Below are 20,454 nucleotides of genomic sequence, written 5' to 3' on the forward strand. Positions count from 1 at the left end.
GCCGGCCCCGCACTCTGTATAACCACATTCCGCTTTCAATAACTACGGTTTTTATGCGTCGGATACGTTAAATAAAATAATATATGGCGCTGAATTGTAGCGGATATTTAAAAATAATCGTTTTTTAAATATAAAAAGTACATTTTGTGATGTTTAGTCCAGAATACGTGTGTGTTATGCTCGTTCCCGGGCGGGCGCTTCCAGAATTTTCTCGTGTGCCATTGGTGGCGGACAAAGAGGTCAAAGTTGACGTTGTGCAACATTGCCTCATCTTTAAACAACGCAATGAGACAGAATGTGTTTTAATATTTAGTATTAATGTGTTTGTGTCTGGTTGTTCCTCCTCTGTTTGGTTTAACAGCTGTTTTTTTGGTTTAAACTGTCGCTGTAGCAGGTGTTGTGGTGATTTTAGTCAGGCGGACAAACGGTTGCCTCGTCCTCGACGCGTCACTGCGCATGCGCGGTTTCTGGAGCTTTCCTGCGCTTCCTCACGTGGAGTCAGTCCGGTTCAGTGTGATAGATCCACGCTCCTGAAGGACCTGGGCCTCTGCTGCTGCTGCTGAACCTCAACCAGAACCAGAACCAAGACATGAACATGGTGAGACCACACACACACCACACACACATACACACACTGAGGAGAATAGATTATAAATGTGTGTGTGTCTTCTGGAGCTAATGTGACGTCAGCCGGTAACATCCACCGACAAGGTCAAACTGATGAGCAGCAGAACTCAGCTGTGTTTCTATTGTAGTTAATTAACAGTAGAGAATAACACATAGGTTATGTAAGTGTGTGTAGTTTGTGTGTAGGGGGGGAATCGAACCGGCAACCTCGTGATTAGTGCAGCTCCAGCTCCAGCAGGAAACATGCTGCTGCTGCTGCTGCTGCAGGGAAACTAAACTGGTCACATGTGAATGAATGGATGGAGCCCTGCAGAGAAGGAGCTGGGCTGATTATTAGATTAATCAATTAATCAATTAACTGATAATCAGCTGGCAGAACGACTAATGACTCATTTACAAAACTTAGATTCTATGAAATCTTCTCTTCTCTTCTCGTGAAAATGTTCAGTTTTCTGTCTCATGTCTTTGGTAAAACTGATTCTTCATCAACTCTGACCTTCTATAGATTATTAATCAATAATTAAAAGTATTGGTTTGATCAGATCACAGCTGAGCAAAGACTTTCACATTTCAGAAATAAACTTTTTAACGTATTGAAATAAATGTATTGTCTTGAAAAATCCACTTAAGTAAAATGTACTTATGGTAGTTACTTTCCACCACAGTTACTTTATCAACTCATAATGACATGATAGGAACCAAACACAGTTTCCCAGGTCTCAGTGTGTTCCGACTAAAAGATAAAATATAATAAATGCAGTAATATTAACTATATTCAGGCAGTAAAATAACTAATGTTTCAGAGATCATTTTAAAGTAACACACACATGAGCCAGTCTTCTTCATAAAGCAGGACTTCTGTTCTCACTATTCCTTATTTCTTTAATTACTGGCAGATGTCTTTTAATCCTGTAAATCTAATTATCAATTAGCGTCAATCAGTTTAGTCACTAATTGATCATTAGATTTACAGAATCTCCTGAGTAACATGACGGATTAACGTCCTGCAGCCAGAAGCTCACTGAATATAAAACACTTCATTACATGTTACTCTATATACTAACATATATTATCCTACGCACACACACGTCATGTATAATATAAACACATAGTGGAGGAGACGGTTAGAAGTTGTGTAGTTAATCATCATCATCACCACCACCACCTGCTGCAGCTGCCTTGAACTGGTTCTGACTGGTTTAGCACATCGTTTTCATAACATCACAGTTTGTTTCCCTAAAAATCCCAAGATTCCTCAGCACCGACATCAAACTGTGTGTGTGTGTGTGATCAGGCCCCGCCCCCTCTGCCTCGGGGTGAAAGGTCAAACAGAGGAGAGGTGTGGTAACCCCTCCTCCTCCTCCTCCAGACGACCTTCACCACGGTCGCTGCTGCATCTGCTCTGTTCACTCATATGATTGATCTGATTCTGTCCTGGTCCTTGAACGCACCGTTTCAGTTGTTCCTCTGGTTTAACAACTAACCACACTGATGCATTTAGTCTCATTTAGGTTAGAAAGATGAGCAATTCAACAATATCTTTAAAGAAAATGTTATTTAAAAGCATCCGATTTGTTCAGATGTACATTTTGTAGTGGCTTTTATGACATTTGAACCATTTCTAACAAGTGGACTTATAGAAAAAATATATTTTCTTCTGAAAACATTAATGAGAAATAGATTTTTTTTATAGTTTCTATATTTAAATTGTAATGCATGTTGGCAACACTGAGCAGGACTGATCCTAAAAACACCTCTTTTCTTCTAAATAATGTGCCGAGTGATGTCACATTTGTGTTGCATTGTAAAAGTGAATTATATTTATTCCACATTTTGAGTCCAGATTTATTTTCCTGTGCATAGTCACAGTTTTATGAAAAAATACTGGTTACACCACTTGACACTGGGTTGCATCATCGACATTAACACTAAATACATGTTTTACCATAGTTGAGTTGTAGTTCTTAGTGACAGAAGAAGTATTCACAGGCTTTAGTATAGATACTGTGGTGTAAAAGTATTTCTCAGGTAACAATATATAAGTATTTACAGAAAATGAACTTTAAGTCTTAAGTTATTAGTCTTTTCAGTTGAAAGCCTGGAGCGTTTATTCACTTCAACTCCAGTTAACACAGACACCTTGACTTTTATTCTTTTATTAGTTTATCTTTTATCTGTATTTTACCTTGGTTTAGTGCTTGTTTTTATTGTCTTAACTTTAATTGTGTTGATGCTGGATTGCATTAATGTTGTGCAGCTCTTTGGACAACTGAGGTTGTTTTTAAATGTGAAGTATAGGCTACATAATATAGTAGTAGAGTCTGTGTAGCTCCAGTAAATCTGCATCTGAGCGACACCAGTTGAACAACTAAACGGTGTAGTTTAGTTGTGTGAATGTGCTGTGTGTCTTGTTTTATCAGTGTGTCACCTCTCTGTGAGGTCAGAGGTCACGGCTCCTCTGTCCTCAGATGTAATTGCACAACATGAAGCTGGATCGTAGCTCCTCTCTGCCCCCGGTGGCCGCCTGGTGTCGCTGCAGCCGGTCTGAAGGCCTCGGTCTGCTGTGCTGCGCTGTGATTGGCTCATTCTCTCCCTCTAACTCTCTTCTTATCTGTCTCTTATCTCTCCCTCAGGCCTTCAGAAAGTTCCTACCGCTGTTCGACCGCGTGCTGGTGGAGCGCTTCACGGCCGAGACGGTGACGAAGGGCGGCATCATGCTGCCGGAGAAGAGCCAGGGCAAAGTGCTGCAGGCCATGGTGGTGGCGGTCGGACCCGGAGCCCCCAACCAGGTGAATGTCACGCTGCTGCAGGAAACAGAGATGCTTTAGTAGAAAAATCTAAATCAAGGCTTCTTTATCGTGCTCAAAGGAAACTCGGTGTGCTTCAGACACATCAAAAACAACAGTTTATAAGAGAATAATAAAAACAAAACAGACAGGAAAGAGAAAGAAAACCAGAGGCTAGACCGACGTACAGCACAAATTGTGATTTACATTAAAATTATTTTAAATCTCATCCATAAGAACAAGAGAAGAGAAACGTTTATGTTTTTATGTTTATTTGCACGATTATAAAAGCAACAATGAAATAGAAAAAAGTAAAATAAAACATGTGCGGGTGAGGTAGAAACCCACTACGAGCTCATATTTAAACCTCACCTATAAAAGCAATTGCACAAATAACAAAGCAAAAAAAACAAAAGAAACATTGAATATATCTTGAATAACATTTTGAATAGCGTTTTCAGCCTGGATTTAAAACGGTCACATTAGATGATCATTTCAGTTCTGTTGGTAGGTCGTTCTATTTATGTGCTGTAGTAATCAACTTGTTCTTTTTTAACCTCAGGATTTTTAGCTTTTACATTAACAAAAAATATTTTAAATAAAAAAATGTTACATTATTTATTTAAAAATCATGCTCTTAACATTTTTTATTATGTTATTATGTCTCTGTCAGGCTCAGATAGAAGAGAATAATATAGAATAAAAAGAAAATAAACTAAAATAAACAAAGAGTTAAATTGATAAAATAAAATAAAAAACTAATACATGTGTGTTTGATCATACACCTGCAAACTCCTGTCACATTTTATACTTTTTATTTTCTACAGTTCAGAAGAGGATGTTTGTTTTCTCTTTACTTTACAGACTCTGATCTATTACCATCATTATACACAATAATTAACAAATGGATGAATGAGACCTTATTGATCATCTGTGTGTAAAACGATCAGACTTAATTAACAGTATTAAGATCATGATTGTATCAGTATTTATATGAAGTTGTGTTGTGTTTGTGTTGTAGAAAGGGAACGTGACCCCGATGAGCGTGAAGGTCGGAGAGAAGGTTCTTCTGCCCGAGTACGGAGGAACCAAGGTGGTTCTGGAGGACAAGGTGACGAGTCGTTTCCCTCTGTCTGTCTGTCTCTCTGTCTGTCTGTCTGTCTTAGGGGTGCACCGAATATTCGGTAACCGAATATATTCGGCCGAATATTGCAAAAAAAGCAACATTCGGCCTTCGGTGGAATGAGCGCAAAGCAAGGCCGAATATTAAATAAATAAATAAATAAAAAAAGTCTGATAAATACGCGATCGCGCGGCGATGGAAACGGCAGCTTAAACACCATGGAGCTTTATTAGTAGGTGACTCCTACTGCTGGAAAAACAACAGCAACAAGAGCAGTGGGGGGGAAGCTGCACAGCGACCGCGCACCGTTGCACGTCGCTCCAAGAGCCCGGTGCGTCCTGTCTGCAGCGGAGACACGGCCACTGAGAGGACTGAGTGATGGGACCGTTCCCGTAGCAACGCGCCTTTTAATGAATCATTTAAAAATCAAACACCCTGAACAGCATCAGAGCCAGTCTATTCTCTGACAGCATGCTGAGTACGAGAGGGAGAGACGGCTGCAGCAGTTAAAACTAAAGCTCCTCGTCCCAGCAGCATGTCGCCCACTCCGTCCGTGGCCGACAGCTTTTAAAACAGTGTTTCCCAACCTTGGGGTCGGGACCCCACGTGGGGTCGCCTGAAATTCAAATGAGGTCGCCTGAAATGTCTAGCAGCCTAATTGATGAATTAAATAAATCTGACCAAGAAAGGTTAGGAACCACTGTTTTAAAAGACACTTGGGTTTTTTTGGAATGTATTTGCATAGATCTTTCAGCACTCACAATGGGCCGATATAGGCCTAAATGAAAAACTTTACATAACTTGTTGTGCTTTTTTGATGAGCAACGGCAACTGGAATATTCAAAAACTGTCAGAATAGTCAATAAACATTTACTTTCTTTGAAAATTAAAGGATCATAGGGCAGGATTTGTGAGAAAATACCGGAAAATACCCATGCGTTTTACGTTTTTTAAATAATAATGGGTGAGGAAGCGTTCAAAACCAAAAAGAACGAGCCCATCCGCGTATCTCTCGATTGCCCTGAACGGGGTCTGTGCTGCAAAATGCGCTGCAATTCAGGGGGTGAATTTCGCGCGCTGGCCGGCGGACCTGACGTCAGCGCGTCCACGACTGCCTTCGAATGGATCAATGGAATGGAGACATGAAGAGGGCAACCGCGGCAGAGCGACTGATATAGTAACAGAGTGGTGACACTCCCCGTTATATCAATCACTCTGAACCACGGTGGATCCAAATTAGGCCTACTGTTACTGCCAGCAAACGACCCAGCACAACTGAAAGCCCTGTTAACGCCCCCCCCCCCCACCCACCGCCGCCGCCGCCGCCGCCACTCTCTCTCCCCCTCCCTTCACACACGCACACAGCAGCAGGCAGGTCACTAACTTACACAGCCTCTCCCTCATCACTACTGTCTTATTATTAGCCGTTAGCCGCAGCTAGCGGCTAAAAGCCGACGTTATAACTTCAACGTTATCAGGCAGGTGGACAAACGTCCTCTTTTGCCCGGACACGTCCACTTTTCACGTCCTGGCCGGCGTGTCCGCGACGCGTCCGTTTTTTTTTTTTTTTATGAAATCATGAATATGTCCGGTGTTGATTGGTTTTCATGGGACCGCGGACCCTGACAGATGCGCTCCGACACCCGGACCCGACATGTTAATTCTCAGTACCGGCCTGTAGGAGCCCATACAGATCCATGCAGAGGAGCAGAGGAACAGACAAGCAGCCCCCTGCTGCAGCACAGTGAAGAGGCAGGTGTGTGTGTGTGTGTGTGTGTCTGTCTGTCTGTCTGTCTGTCTGTGAGAGAGAGAGAGAGAGAGAGAGAGAGAGAGAGAGAACCTACAGTAAAACCCCCCTCCCTCCTTGAGAGAAGATAGGAAAGACTGTAAAGAGTAAAGTAAACAGTGAAGAGTCTGTGCGCGCTCCCGTGCTGGTGGCTTCGCTGGTTGCTGTAGTTACGCGCAGCGGCCGTCGCGTCACTGGCCGTTCTCATTAATCCTGCCCTATGATCCTTTAAGTTTAAAAAAATATTTCATTTAAAAACTTTATAACCACTTTCGATATTCGGTATTATTCGGTTATTTGGCCAAGCGTTTTGATTTTATTCGGTATTCGGCTTCGGCCAAAAAAATGCCATTTGGTGCACCCCTAGTCTGTCTGTCTGTCCCTCTGTCCCTCTCTCTGTCTGTCTGTCTGTGGCTCTAACGTCTGGACTCTTATTTTGTAGGACTACTTCCTGTTCCGTGACGCCGACATCCTGGGGAAGTACGTGGAGTGAAGTCTCTCCTCCGTGGTTTTCTCCTGTAAATTCCCTGTCGTCGTCGTCGTCGTCGTCGTCCTGGAGAGAAACAAAAACATTAAGTTGCCTCATTCGTGTCTGTTTTTTCTTTTTTCTATGTTATTTCAATTGTAAATAATTCTAATCACATTTTGTTACAAGAATAAAGGTGAACTGTCGATCGACCTGTGTGTTAGTGTGTCTGTGTGTTTGTGTTACTGCTGTTTAATCAAACAGAACCGGTTCAGTCTGGAGATCCATTGGCTGCTTTAAACCACCGGATCGCACCTTTAAAGGGATAGTTCAACATTTTGGCAAAATGGCCCATTGCCATAATCCCTATAGTCATAGCAGTAGGTTTGTTACCTTTAATTGTCGGTGTAAGCTATTTTTAGAACGGAGGAGCGGAGCGGCAGGCTGCTCAGAGCTACACTACGGAGGCTCATTATGGGATTTCTTGGTTTCCCTCATCAAACTCATCAAATACAAAATCCCAAAACTCCAAAACGCTGTTGTGGACAAGTTGTGAGCTGCACAATCACCACGCTATGAGATAATAACGGAACGTTACGAAACGGAGCCGTTTTCGAGGTAAATACAGGGTAAATACAGAGTCAGCTTGCTGAAAAACTGTCCCTGAACGCAACGCGCATCAGCGGTTTTGCATGAATTTACCTCTAAAACAGCTCCGTCTCGTAACATTCCATTATTATCTCATAGCGTGGTGATTGTGCAGCTCACAACTTGTCCACGACAGCCTTTTGGAGTTGTTGGGTTGTGTATTTGATGAGTTTGATGAGGAAAACCAAGAAATTCCCTTAGCCTCCATAGCGTAGCCCTGAGCAGCCTTCTCCTCCACTCCTCCGTTCTAAGAATAGCTTACACTGACAATTAAAGGTAACGAACCTACTGCTATGACTATAGCGATTATGGCAATGGGCCAATTTGCCAAAATGTTGAACTATCCCTTTAATAAAGACACTAAAGGAACACTTATCATATATAACTGAACAGTAGAGTATTTATAAATGCTTAATGTTCATATTTATTATCAGTGAACAGAGACACAGTCATGTTGTCACCAAACAGACAGGAAACTAGTTCACTCTTGACTCCAGTCATCATGTCTCTGAGTGAATATTGTTGCTGTCGTGTGCAAACTCATTGATTTCAGTGTTAGAAGAACATGTCAGTCAGATACTGTATATCCATGAACTGGAGAAGTGACTTTTAACATTTGTTGTAAATCTTTATTTGTCCCAGAGGGGCAGATGAATCGCAGCCTAAAATACCCAAATACATAAAACAGAAAAAGACATCTGTGAAACAATAAAAGACAAACAGTGGAGTGATCATCATCTGCAAAAGTGGCAGAATATATACACCTATTTATAAACGTCATTAAAATAAATACAAGGGGGTATTTTGGAGACGGCCACGTAGAGGAGGAGGAGGATTTATTTATTAAGTTGTTAAAATTTGGGGCGGTGTTTAGCTCAGTTGGTAGAGCATGTACACCATGTGTCGAGGCTATTATAGTCCTCAATGCAGGCGACCCCGGTTTGAATCCCGTGTCGAGCGGCCCTATCCTGCGTGTCATTCCCCCTCTCTCTGCCTCTCATTTCCTGTCTCTGAATTATCCTGTCCATTAAAGGCGAAAAAGCCCCCAAATATATACAGTATATAAAAAAAAGTTGTTCAAATTTTAACAACTTTTTTCTTTTCTTTCTTTTATTTCTAATACAGTACTTTCTAAATCATCTCTCGTCCCTCACTTTGTGAACCTGCAGTAGAGGTCAATGACCTCAATGACCTCACTGACCTCAGCTAGTCACACTGAAGAGAGCTGCTGCCCCCCCCCCCCCATCTCCCTCTCTCTTTCCTTTCTTCTCCCTTCTTTCTTTCTCTCTCTGCCCTCTCTCCTTCCTTCTCATGCTCTCCCCCCTCTGTTTCCTCTTCTCCCCTCTCCCTCCCTCCTTCCTTCCTTCCTTCTCTCTCTCTCTTTCTTCTCTCCTTCCTTTGCTCCTCTCCCCTTCCTTTCCTCCTCTTTCTTTCCTCTCTTTCTCTCTCTCCCCTCTCTCCTTCCTTCTCATGCCCCCCTTCCTTCTCCCCTCTCTCTTCCCTCTCTCCTTCCTTCTCCCCTCTCTCCTTCCTTTCCCCCTCTGCCTCTCTCTTTCCTCTCCTTCCTTCTCCCCTATCTCTCCCTCCTCCCTCCCTCTCCTTCCTTCTCCCCTCTCTCCTTCCTTTCCCCCTCTGCCTCTCTCTTTCCTCTCCTTCCTTCTCCCCTATCTCTCCCTCCTCCCTCCCTCTCCTTCCTTCTCCCTCTCTCTTTCCTCCTCCCTCTCTCTTTCCTCTCTCTCTTTGCTCTCTCTCTCTCTCTCTTCCCCCCACCCCTCCTTCCCCCTCCCTCCCTCCCTCCTTCCTTCCTCCTCTCCCTCCTCCCCCCTCCTCCCCTCCCTCCCTCTCCCCGCTACGTCACCGCTGCTGACGAACATCCGGGCATTCTGTCGCGATGGTCATGGCGGAGGGCTCTGCAGTGCTCAGGAGGAATCGGCCTGGAACCAAGGCGAAGGTCTGTTTCTCTGTGTTTCCTCCCCGCGGTGTCCGCTCCCTGCCCCGGCCTTCTGCCCCCTCCTCTCCCCCAGCCCTCTCCCCCCCAGCCCCGGGGCCGCTGTCCCTGTCGATCCGCCTGGTTTTATTTAACCCACGTCTTTTTAATCGACGAGTTGTTGGTTAACAACATAAAGACAGGGCCGTTAGCCGTTAGCCGTTAGCTGTTAGCCGTTAGCCCGTTTAACGTCGCTCCGTCTATTTCCTGGAGAAACGTTAACGAGCCTAAAGTGTTTGTTCTTTAGTGGAGGTTGTCATTAACACTTTATTACAATAAAATATGTCATTAAAGAAGCTATTTATCGATTATAAACGACATTTGAGCACCGGCGGATAGATGGGCTAAGGCTAGGCTAGGCTAACGGTTAGCATTGCAGGAAGTAGCCACATCCCGGTTTATTTTAGCTTCACTGCTGCTGCTGTGGAGGAAAAGAAAAACACGGTTGTTCATTTCAACATGAACGTTTTCTGTCATTAAACTGCTCCACCTCAGCTAACACCACAGCCGGCGGCAGGTGTCGTGGTTAGTTAGTTAGTTAGTTAATGAGTGAGTTAGTTAGTTAGTGAGTTAGCTTCATGTTCTCAGTGTCACCGTCTAAAACTTGGGTTAAACACACAACCATTGATCATCTAAAACCTGATGACACGTTCATGTGCAGTGGGATTTATAGATTTATTGATAGCTGTAAAACAATACTACTGCTACAATACACAATTTGATTTGTTTTGTTTAGTTTTTTGCCAATTAAACTAAAGTTCAAGTTTATTTGGTCAATTATAAACAACTTATCATGTCGTTTAATGCATAAAACATGGAGCAACAAGGTGCAGGTTGCTGAAATTGTGCCTACACCCTTTTTATACCGAGATATGCAGTTACAGGATGGAGATAAAAAGCAAAAAACCCCAAAACAAGACAAAACCAGACAGTAATGTTTTATATTTACAAAACAATAAAGAAGACTAAGAACGAACGAGCTGGACTTCCCAGTTCTCCAGTGTGTCATGAAGTAGCTCTGTATTTGTCCTTTATGTTGGATTTATACGTCTTTGTTTAATTTGTAGATTGAGCTGCAGTTTTTAATTCATAGTCCAGATTATTCCAGAAGATTTCCTCCCTGTACAGATGAGATGAGATGAGATGAGAAGCTCCAGTGATGTGTGTTGTGTGTAAACCGTCCGTGTTAATCTGAGCCAGATTAACGAGTCCAGACTGAACCTCAGACACAATAACAAGAGAATTAATTAATCTCAGCCTGGATAAAAACCACACCTGCTCCTGTGCTGTTATAGTTAGTCAGAGATCAGCTGTTCAGTGTGTTGAGTTGTGTTTTAATCTGACCTCAGGCCTGTGTTTGTCTGGTTATTGTGTAGTTATTATAACCAGGAGACAGTTGTGTGTAGTTGTGTAGCTGAAGCTTTGTCCTCTGAGAGACTAAATGTGTCCTCTCCCTCCACGTCTAGGATTTCTACAACTGGCCGGATGAATCATTCGAGGAGATGGACAGCACGCTGGCTGTCCAACAGGTGTGTTGTCACGTTGACGAGTGTGTGCATGTGTAGGAGGAATGTGTGTGTGTCAGTTGGTGTTTTTAGAAATGTAGTTATGTGTGTGTGTGTGGTTCAGTGGAGTAAAAGTCGATGTAATCCCATGTGATTGAATCAGTTTCTATCAAACACATGAGTTTTAATCTGCTCTGTGGAACCTCTGAACATCTAGTGTTGTGTAAAAGTGTGTCCCCTCCTAGTTTAAAATGTGTTAATGTGAACAGTTCAGCAAGTGGAAGATGAAATGATCTCCAAAAGACGTAAAGTTACAGATGACACATTCACTTTACATTTTTAACTATATATATATGTTTCATCTTTTCCATTTTCAAAACAACAGAAAAGGAAAATGGTCCTCAGCAAAGGACACAGTGTGTAAATAGTAGGCTTAATCTCTTGTCTGACACCTTGGTCAAAGTTCTCTGAGAGCTCAAGTCTCCTGGGTTTCCCTTTCTTCTGCTGCTGCTGCTTTGTTTCCCTTTTTCACTCTGAAACTGGAGAAAACTACAATAACACACTGATAAAAGAGTGTTTACTGTTTAACTTTATGTCTTTAGGAGATTATTTAACCTTCCACTTGATGAACTGTTCACATTAACACACATTTTAAACCAGAGGGGGACAAACTTCTGTGTGTATTAGATGGTTTATTGTGTGTTGTGTGTTCTCCTGGCTGATGATGTGTGTGTGTGTGTGTGTGTGTGTGTTGTGTTTCAGTACATCCAGCAGAACATCAGGTCAGACTGCTCCAACATCGACAAGATCCTGGAGCCTCCGGAGGGGCAGGACGAGGGGGTGTGGAAGTACGAACACCTCAGGTACACACTTCACTTCCTGCTTTTATTTACTCCAAACAGCAGCAACATGGATGATAAAACATCAGTAGAGTCACTTTGAATCCCAGCGGAGCTTTTATATTTTATATTTAGAACAGAATGAACTGAAACAGAAAAGAGATGAGAAACAGCAGCTGGTATTTATAGAAGGAGTGGGTTTGATCTGATGAGACTCTGTTCTGGTTCTGTCTGCAGGCAGTTCTGTCTGGAGCTCAACGGACTAGCTGTAAAACTGCAGGTCAGTCATCCAACTCTTTTATTATAATAATAATAAGTGTAAAGTGGTTTTCTAAGGCACTCAGACACATGTGCACAGTGTGATGTCAGATCCAGATGTTGAGCTCCTTCTTCTTCTTCCTTCCTGCAGAGTGAGTGTCATCCAGACACCTGCACCCAGATGACAGCCACAGAGCAGTGGATCTTTTTATGTGCTGCCCACAAGACACCCAAAGAGGTAACACACCTGGAGCTGTGTGTGTGTGTGTGTGTGTGTTAGGGGTGGAACGGTTCACAAAATCCACGGTGTTCGGTTCGGTTCGGTTCGGTATACGTTGATCGTTGGGAAAATCAAATCATGTCTTGTATATTCAGGTTAAAAGTGAAAGAATGAGGCAGTCTGAGGTTAGAAGAAGCTGAGATTCACTGCAATCAATCAATCAATCAATCAATCAATTTGTTTATTTCGGGCATGTCAATTTAAATCATCATCATCACACTTCATCTTAGTTCAAATAATACAATACACATGGCCGAAAGGGAAAGCGGGAGAAGCAAAAGCTTATCTAGTCCCGCCCCCATTACCCACAGAATAAAATCTTTTTCATAATCAGATCATATCATAATCTTTTTCTTTTGTTTTTGCTTTTTTACATTTTGATATAACATTCTTTTACTTATGACATTTGACATAACATGTTACAGCAATAGGTAGTATGCAGATCATATCATAATGTTTTTGTTTGTTTTTTCTTTTTTACATTTTGATATAGCATTCTGTTGATAGTTCCAACATGCTTTTAATTCATTAGGCAAAGAAAGTTATCTAACAAATGCTAAGAACAATTAGTTATTCACTGAAATATATAACATACATGTATTAATTCTGGTTCTTACAAAAATTCTATCTATCTAATATCTAAAATATAAAAGTAAAAATGTCTTTTAAAGCTCTGACCCTTGAATTAGTGCATACAAAATAATCTAACTTTACTACGTACTTTCACAACCACATCATTTACCAGCAACATAAAGAAAAAGGAGCAGCGCATGACGCATGTGAACCGAACCGAGACAGTTTTCATAAACCGTTCCAACGCTAGTGTGTGTGTGAAGGTAGAAACATGTCTCACTGACAGCTGTGTGTGTGTGTGTGTGTGTGTGTGTGTGTGTGTGTGTGTGTGTGTGTGTGTGTGTGTGTGTGTGTGTGTGTGTGTGTGTGTGTGTGTGTGTGTGTGTGTGTGTGTGTGTGTGTGTGTGTGTGTGTGTGTGTGTGTGTGTGTGTCCCCTCAGTGCCCTGCCATCGACTACACCAGGCACACGCTGGACGGAGCTGCCTGTCTTCTCAATAGCAACAAATACTTCCCCAGCAGGTCAGTCTCCTCCTCCTCCTCCTCCTCCTCCTCCGTCATGGTGACACATCTACACATCAGTGAGGTTGCCATGGTGATGCAGGTTCACATAACAGCAGCAGTGATGTAAACAGCAGGCGTGTCTGTGTGTGTGTGTTTCAGGGTGAGCATCAAGGAGTCGTCGGTGGCCAAGCTGGGCTCCGTGTGTCGTCGCATCTATAGGATATTCTCTCACGCCTACTTCCACCACCGCCAGATATTTGACAAGTACGAGGTGAGTGAGACCGCAGCAGACCGCCAACGCCACGCTACATCACGATATACCACGCCACGCTACGCCACACCACGCGCTCTTATTCTGAAGGGCGTCATGCTCCTGCAACATTAGGATGGACATGGTTGAACCACACCGTTTACACACAAATTAGTGAATGAGACCCACTGAGATTTTCAAAATAAAACACATTCAGCAGCTCTGAGCATTTTAAAGGTCCAGTGTGTAATAATTATCAAGGTTTATTGTTAAAATCTGAATATTCTACCCATAAATATATTAGTATCAGTGTATAATCGCTACAAAATAAAATGTGTTTGGTTTTCGTAGCCTTATAATTCTTCTTTTACATCTACATATAACAAAACTTACATCGAGAGCGCTCCCTGTCGTCATAGCAGCATTTTAATACATAAATACTCACAAAAACACTAAAAACCAAACTAATAAGTACTGTAAATTCTGGACTATAAGCCGCTACTTTTTTCACACACTTTGAACCCTGCGGCCTATACAACGATGCGGCTAATTTATAGATTTTTACTGGCTAACGGCCTCCGGGGGGCGCTCTAGCAGGAAGCGCTAGTGAGACAGACACGAAAGATTATGCGCCGAAGAAGACACTAGTTTTGAGTGTTGGTGCAGTGTTTTATTTTCTAACCAGGCATGTTACTGTCTGTTGGTGCTGTGTTGATGCCGTACTGCTGATTTTCAGGCACAGTTAGAAGAAAAGCATAAGCAGGATTTCTCCCGTGGCTATGACACGTTTTTTTAATTAAAAACCTCCTTGCGACCTTGCAACATCAGTGTATGAAGTGTGAAGCAGTGATGAAGCCTCTTGGATGAGAGGTGAAACGTCTTCCTAGACAAATAACTAAGTCCAGTTGCTTTCGATTTAACCTCCTTTGAAATACTATGACCTGGACAAATGAGAATATGCACCGGCTTATAACATCAGTGTAGTTACTCGGTCGCCGCCCCGGTCTCCCAGCTCTCGTCTCTGCACACCGCAACACAAACGCGCTCCGTAACCCGTAATGTTTTGTTCATGACGGTTAAGACTACACAAACACACATGCGGTAACATCATATTATGTAACATTATCCACCGCTCCATTTATTGATTTTTCGCCAGCTTCGTTGTCAACAAATGCACGTCGCTGGGAGCGTAACCAAAACAGCGGAAATGCGAGCGGACTTGCATAGTTCCAAACATCTTCCGTGTAGCCTACTGTCTTTCTGTGTAAATAAATATCTCATGTTACAACATGAAAAACCTGCGGCTTATATTCAAGTGCGGACTAGATATGTACAAAATCTATTTTCTTTTCAAATTTAGCTGGTGCGGCTTATATTCAGGTGCGCTCAATAGTCCGGAATTTACGGTAGTAAAAACATGAAAAAAACCGGATGTCAGATGTAAAGTGCAGTGTGTGTTGATGACTCTTGTTGTGTTGTTGTTGTGTAGAACGAGACGTTCCTGTGTCACCGGTTCACGCGCTTCGTCATGAAGTACAACCTGATGTCCAAGGACAACCTGATCGTCCCCATCCTGGAGGAGGAGGTGCAGAACACCTCGTCGGCCGGGGAGAGCGAGGCCTGAGGGGAGAACCGGTCCACAGCAGAGGAGACACTCACACTCTCACACACAGACACACTCTCACACACACACACACACACACACACACACACACACACACACACACACACACACACACACACACACATATATATATAAATCTCTATATATATACACACTACAGTGTATTAAGGCTCCTGTCTGGTCACTGTCATGTCCCTCCTCCTCCTCCTCCTCCTCTTCACCTCTGTCGGTCAGCAAAGGAAGCAAAGGATGCTGGGAGTGACTTCATATTTTCTATTTCCTCTCTCTGTGTGTCCACGCACACACACGACACACACACACACACCCTCCCTCTGTGTGTGTGTGTCGTGTGTGTGTGTGTTGCAGCTCTCACTTCACTCCTCTAGTGAAACAAAACAAAACAAAAACCTTCCTCTTCTCTAAAGCAGCTGGATTTGCAACAGACCTATGTAACCATGGTGACCTGTATTGTTGACAAAGGTGCACACTGACAGCCCCCCCCCCCCTCCCCCTCTCTCTGTACATACCCCCCCCCCCCCTCTCAAACCCCCCCCCTCCTCTCTCTTATTGAGCTCATCACCGTCATGTGTGTGATGGAGCTTCACTGTGTCGGCTTCTGTTCTGCTCGTGTCGCCTGCAGCCTGGTGGTTTCTCTCTGGGGGGGTCGTCCCATGTGATGGATCAATGATAATTATAGCCTGCTGACTAAAAACCATGATGATGATGATGATGAAGATGAAGATGATGCTATTAAACACAGTGTAGGTGTGTGTCGGCTTGTGTGGTAGTGAACAAACAACTTTAATCTCTAGCTCTGTGGTGTAAAAAAAAAAAAAAAACTCTCTCTGTCCAAAACGTCTTTTGGCTAAAAACTCTGATCCTGCTCTGTGACCAACCCCCCCCCCCCTTCATCTTCACACCTTCCTCACCTACTCCTCTTCATCCCTCCTTTTTAAAGGGACAGTTCCACATTTAGTCAGATCCTCCTCTCTCCATAATAATCCCTATAGTCAGTAGTAGCAGCAGGTTCATCACCTTTAATTATTGGTGCATGTTGTTTTGAGATCGGCGGGGCAGAGACGTGAGCTGCTCAGTGGAGCAGCTATGAAATAATAAACCTATAATCATGTAACATTATGTAACATTACAACCAGGGCTGACCCCAAAAATTTGAAGCTTCGTTCGTTTTGACACCGCTTCTCATCGGCAATCGTTACATCTAAATGAGTCGGTTACCTGGCATCCTGGAAACCTGCCTGATTTTGGAGATATGCAGTGTTTGTTTGCCATCACTTTCATCATTTCCGCTACAATCGCGCACCCCCCCCCCCCCCCCAATCGAAGCTTCGATTTTGATCGATTTTATGTCCACGAAGCTTCGATTATCAAAATATGATAATCGGGACAGCCCTAATTACAACACATGAAGCAAATCTCTCTGAACTACTTTCTCTTCTGAAATCCCTCCGCCCAGCAGCAGCCGTGTCTGGAATGTAGTTCCGGCTGCATTTCCCTCTAAAACAACTCTGTGGGATAACGTTGTGTTATTATCTCATAGCGTGGTGAATGTGCAGCTCACAACTTGTCCACCAGAGCGTTGTGTTGTGGAGTTGTTGGATTGTGTATTTGATGAGTTCTGTACCGTTCACTGAGCAGCTCACGTCTCTGCCCCACTGATCTCAAAACAACATGCACCGATAATTAAAGGTGATGATGAACCGACTGCTGTGACTATAGGGATTATGGTGAGAGGAGGATCTGGCTAAATGTTGAACTATCCCTTTAACCCTTCTCTCTGTGTGACTCTGGAGGGGAAGAAGGAGACTGAGCTGCTTCAGGCCGGTTCCTCCTCCTCTCCATCTCACCTGCTCCTCCTCTTCCTCTCCTCCTCCTCTCCATCTCACCTGCTCCCTCATTAAGTTATTTTTTTTGTGGGAGGAGTTCCTGTCGATCCAACCCACTTTTTTTTTTTTAATGAACTAAAAAAAATTTTGTTACTGTCGACATTTTCATGATGTCTGTTAATAAAAAAGAACCTATTATTCATGTGGCTGAGTCGCTGAGTGTGTTCATTATTATAATAACAACCACAGGACACATGTTACACGTCATAAACCAGAAGTGTTTAATATTATCATCATAATAAAACACCAATGATCAAGGAACAAAATGTACAAATGTTCAAAAAGGAAAGATGAATACTGAGGAGTGAAGGAAACTAAACTACACTCAGGGCGCCGCCGCAGTCGTTCGTTAATCAATCTGATTATTGACTATTTTCATCTTCTCATGATCAAACTGAGTTCATATAAACACATGAAGTTATAAAAAAGTCTTTTCACTGACAAAACGATCAATGGAATCAATAATCTGTAGATTAATCAATCGTTAGTTGCAGCTCGACGTCGGAATCACGAGTTAAAATGTTAAAAAAAATATTAAAATATTTACAACAACACTGATGGATCGAACTTTAAAATCCCTTTTTTATCCCCTTCAAAGTGTTTAGAGACGAAACTTCACTGGTTTCAACAGAAACGACGTCTTTCCATTAAAACTCATTGATTATTGACACTTAGTTTTGTTTCACCCGTCTATAAACTGATCGATCATTTTATTCTCATCAGAAAACGTCCCAGGAATCAGAGGGAAATAAACTCTTTCTTATATTTTCACTACTTTTCATTTCTACTTTTATCTCGTCTCCGTCTCGTATGAAACCAGTGGAGTTTCCCTTTAATTAATAAAACACCGGAAACATCATCGACACTTTAACTTTAACACTGACTCCTCCCACTTCCCCAGGACGAATAAAAACAATCTTGATAATTGATATAAAACACGTTTCAGCTTCTAGTTGATGAAGATTCACTGGTTTTTCTATGTTTAAACAAACTCAACAGGAATAAAAACGAGTTCATTCATTTCTTTATGTTTCTTTATGAAAAAAACATCTCATGATTCTTGTTGTGGAGTTTTACCGTGTAGCGCCGCATTGTGTAATAATATAATACATTTTCACCTCATGATGTAATAATGTAATACATTTTATAATAAAACTCTTGAACGCAATACGTGATAAACTGTCGCATTTTGTAATAAGTTGTTACATAACGCACCGAATTATTACAAAATGCAGGTGTTGCACTTTTTTAATTTAAAAAAATGTAATAATTTGATGCGTTATGTAACAACTCATTACAAAATGTGGCGTTATTACGTCCTGCGGCGCTACATACCGTTAAACAGCACCAGCACCAGTACCTTGAACGCAGCACAGCAACAACACGCTGCCGTTAGAGAACGATAGTAACAACGTTACCTGTAAGTTAACACACCTGTGACTCACCTGAGAACCAGGCGTCAAACAAATAGACAAAAAAACTTTGTGGAAAAACAAGATGAAGTTTGTTTAAACAAAAAAAAAAAAGAGGAAAAGTGTTAAAAAGAAACAAAAACACGTTTCAGGTAAAAAACAAAAAAACAAAACACAGTTTCCCTTGTTTCACCACCAGAGTTTCCATCACGTGCAGGAAAGTGTTTGTGCTTTAATACTGTGACCCCCCATCCCCCCCCCCCCCCCCACTGTGAGCACCTGAACTGATTGGTCGTTGATCAGTCTGAACTCGTTATGGCTTCGTTAACAACCGCTTGTTTTTATATTAAAAAGTGCCGACTCCTCCTTTAGTCTCTGACTCCTCCTCCTTTACACTGCAAAAACCCCAAATCTTTCCAAGAATATTTGTCTTATTTCTAGTCAAAATGTCTAATTTCTAGTCAAAATTAATCTCTTTCCACTTTAAATAAGACTCATCACCTAAAAATTAACTTGTTTTTAGTTCATTTTCACTTGTTTCAAACTAATTTTCACTTAAAATAAGTTTTTTGTGCTTGTAATATGAAAGAAAAACTTGATTCACTATCAGATTTTTCTACTTATTTCAAGTGAAAATCTGCTTGAAATAAGTAAAAAGTGTCTAAAAACAAGTTAATTTTAATGTGATGAGTCTTATTTTAAGTAGAATCAGGTTAGTTTTGACTAGAAATAAGACAAATGTTCTTGGTGAGTTGAGTTTTTGCAGTGTGTTCTCCTCCTCCTCCTCCTGGTCACATGCAGGTGACCTCGGCCTTGCCCTCCTCCTGCTCGAAGCCCCCCTCCTCCAGGTGGGACAGGGAGCTGGGGAAGCCCCCCACTCCTCCTCCTCCTCCTCCTCCGAACACGGGGAAGCCCCCAATGCCTCCTCCTCCTCCCCCCACCGTGGGGGAGAGCTCCTCCGGGGGGGAGGGGCTGCTGACGGAGCGGCTGACGGAGCGAGAGGACACGTCGCTGTGGACGGAGACAGACTGGGGGGGGGGGGAGAGAGGAGGAAGTTACATCACAGCTGGATGTGACTCAACAACATGAACCTGAAGATGAAGTCATGTGACCAAACGTTTCCTCACCGCGTTTCTGTTTTATTATTATAGGAGTATTATCGCAAAATTCGGCCACTAGATGGAGCCAGGCGGAGCTTATCAGATATAAACAAGTGGGCAGCTGTCAGAGAGAGAGAGCAGCCTCGTTTAGTCCCCCCCCCTCCCCCCCTCCTTCTCCCTCCCCCCTCCTCCTCCCTCACCAGGCTGAATGAACGTGCAATCGCGGGAAAAAGAAAACCCGCTAGTGGAAGCGGCAGCTCTACGTCGCGCACAACCACAACAACGACAACAACAACTGAAACGTCCTCCTCCTTAATAACGCTGAGAGGACAGCTGAAGAAAGACACAGGGACGTGGAGACAAAGTGTTCTACCAGCGATTCAGTGACTGTGAGCACCCTAACACTGCTACATTACTTACTGTTGCATATTTGTCCGGTTCGGAGGTCGGATTTGCGAGTTCCGAGTGCATTTTAACGCAGCAAGCGCCGGGCCGGCTTGGATCATAACAAAGACAAATGCTGCATTTGCCCCACGGACACTATACTGTTGCCGATTTTTTTTGTAAATTTAGTTATGGCTCCCCCCGACCCATCTTTTGCATATGTCAGCTTATTTTATGCTATTACTGCTGTATTTGCGATAATGCTCCTTTAAAACTCAGATTTTAGAAATTGTTCAGTTTTAAAGTTTTACATTTTTTTTCCTTCCTGATGTTTTTTTTTAGCTTCTATTGTATGGAGCTACATTTGTGTCTTTATTATTCAATCAAAAGAAAAGTTGAT

General features: G+C 42.6%; 2 protein-coding genes across 4 annotated transcripts in view; one reads left to right on the forward strand and one right to left on the reverse strand.

Moving 5' to 3' along the window:
• The first annotated feature begins 468 nt into the window (after positions 1-468).
• Positions 469-17,109, forward strand: LOC311004876 (MOB-like protein phocein). 3 transcript variants are annotated; one of them, XM_083997067.1, is made up of 9 exons: positions 469-598; positions 3,261-3,416; positions 10,890-10,952; positions 11,691-11,791; positions 12,005-12,047; positions 12,177-12,263; positions 13,319-13,398; positions 13,540-13,651; positions 15,120-16,196. In XM_083997067.1, the coding sequence occupies exons 1-9, from the start codon at positions 590-592 to the stop codon at positions 15,252-15,254; spliced, it is 786 nt and encodes a 261-aa protein (XP_083853193.1). In that variant the 5' UTR covers positions 469-589; the 3' UTR covers positions 15,255-16,196. The 3 variants fall into 3 exon arrangements, with proteins under 3 accessions (XP_083853193.1, XP_083853192.1, XP_083853191.1); XM_083997065.1 differs by lacking the exons at positions 469-598; positions 3,261-3,416 and adding an exon at positions 9,297-9,387 and having other exon boundaries at positions 15,120-17,109; XM_083997066.1 differs by lacking the exons at positions 10,890-10,952; positions 11,691-11,791; positions 12,005-12,047; ... (2 more) ...; positions 13,540-13,651; positions 15,120-16,196 and adding exons at positions 4,435-4,524; positions 6,765-7,000.
• Positions 17,110-19,361: 2,252 nt separating this feature from the next.
• The window catches only part of rftn2 (raftlin family member 2), a gene marked incomplete at both ends in the record, with an annotated part of 32,025 nt that continues 30,932 nt past the window's right edge, over positions 19,362-20,454 (reverse strand). The window contains one exon of the mRNA XM_083997055.1: positions 19,362-19,598. Coding sequence (XP_083853181.1) covers positions 19,362-19,598 — 237 coding nt within the window. The remainder of the gene's footprint in view (positions 19,599-20,454) is intronic.

This window comes from Trachurus trachurus (genome assembly GCF_905171665.1).
Source record: "Trachurus trachurus genome assembly, chromosome: 21".
In the NCBI taxonomy this organism is placed as follows: domain Eukaryota; kingdom Metazoa; phylum Chordata; class Actinopteri; order Carangiformes; family Carangidae; genus Trachurus; species Trachurus trachurus.

Excerpts from the sequence above, each read along its gene's own strand:
- LOC311004876 (XM_083997067.1), top strand. Across the intron at positions 11,792-12,004 it reads TGGAAGTACGAACACCTCAG|GCAGTTCTGTCTGGAGCTCA; the intron begins GTACACACTTCA and ends TTCTGTCTGCAG. Across the intron at positions 12,048-12,176 it reads GACTAGCTGTAAAACTGCAG|AGTGAGTGTCATCCAGACAC; the intron begins GTCAGTCATCCA and ends TCCTTCCTGCAG.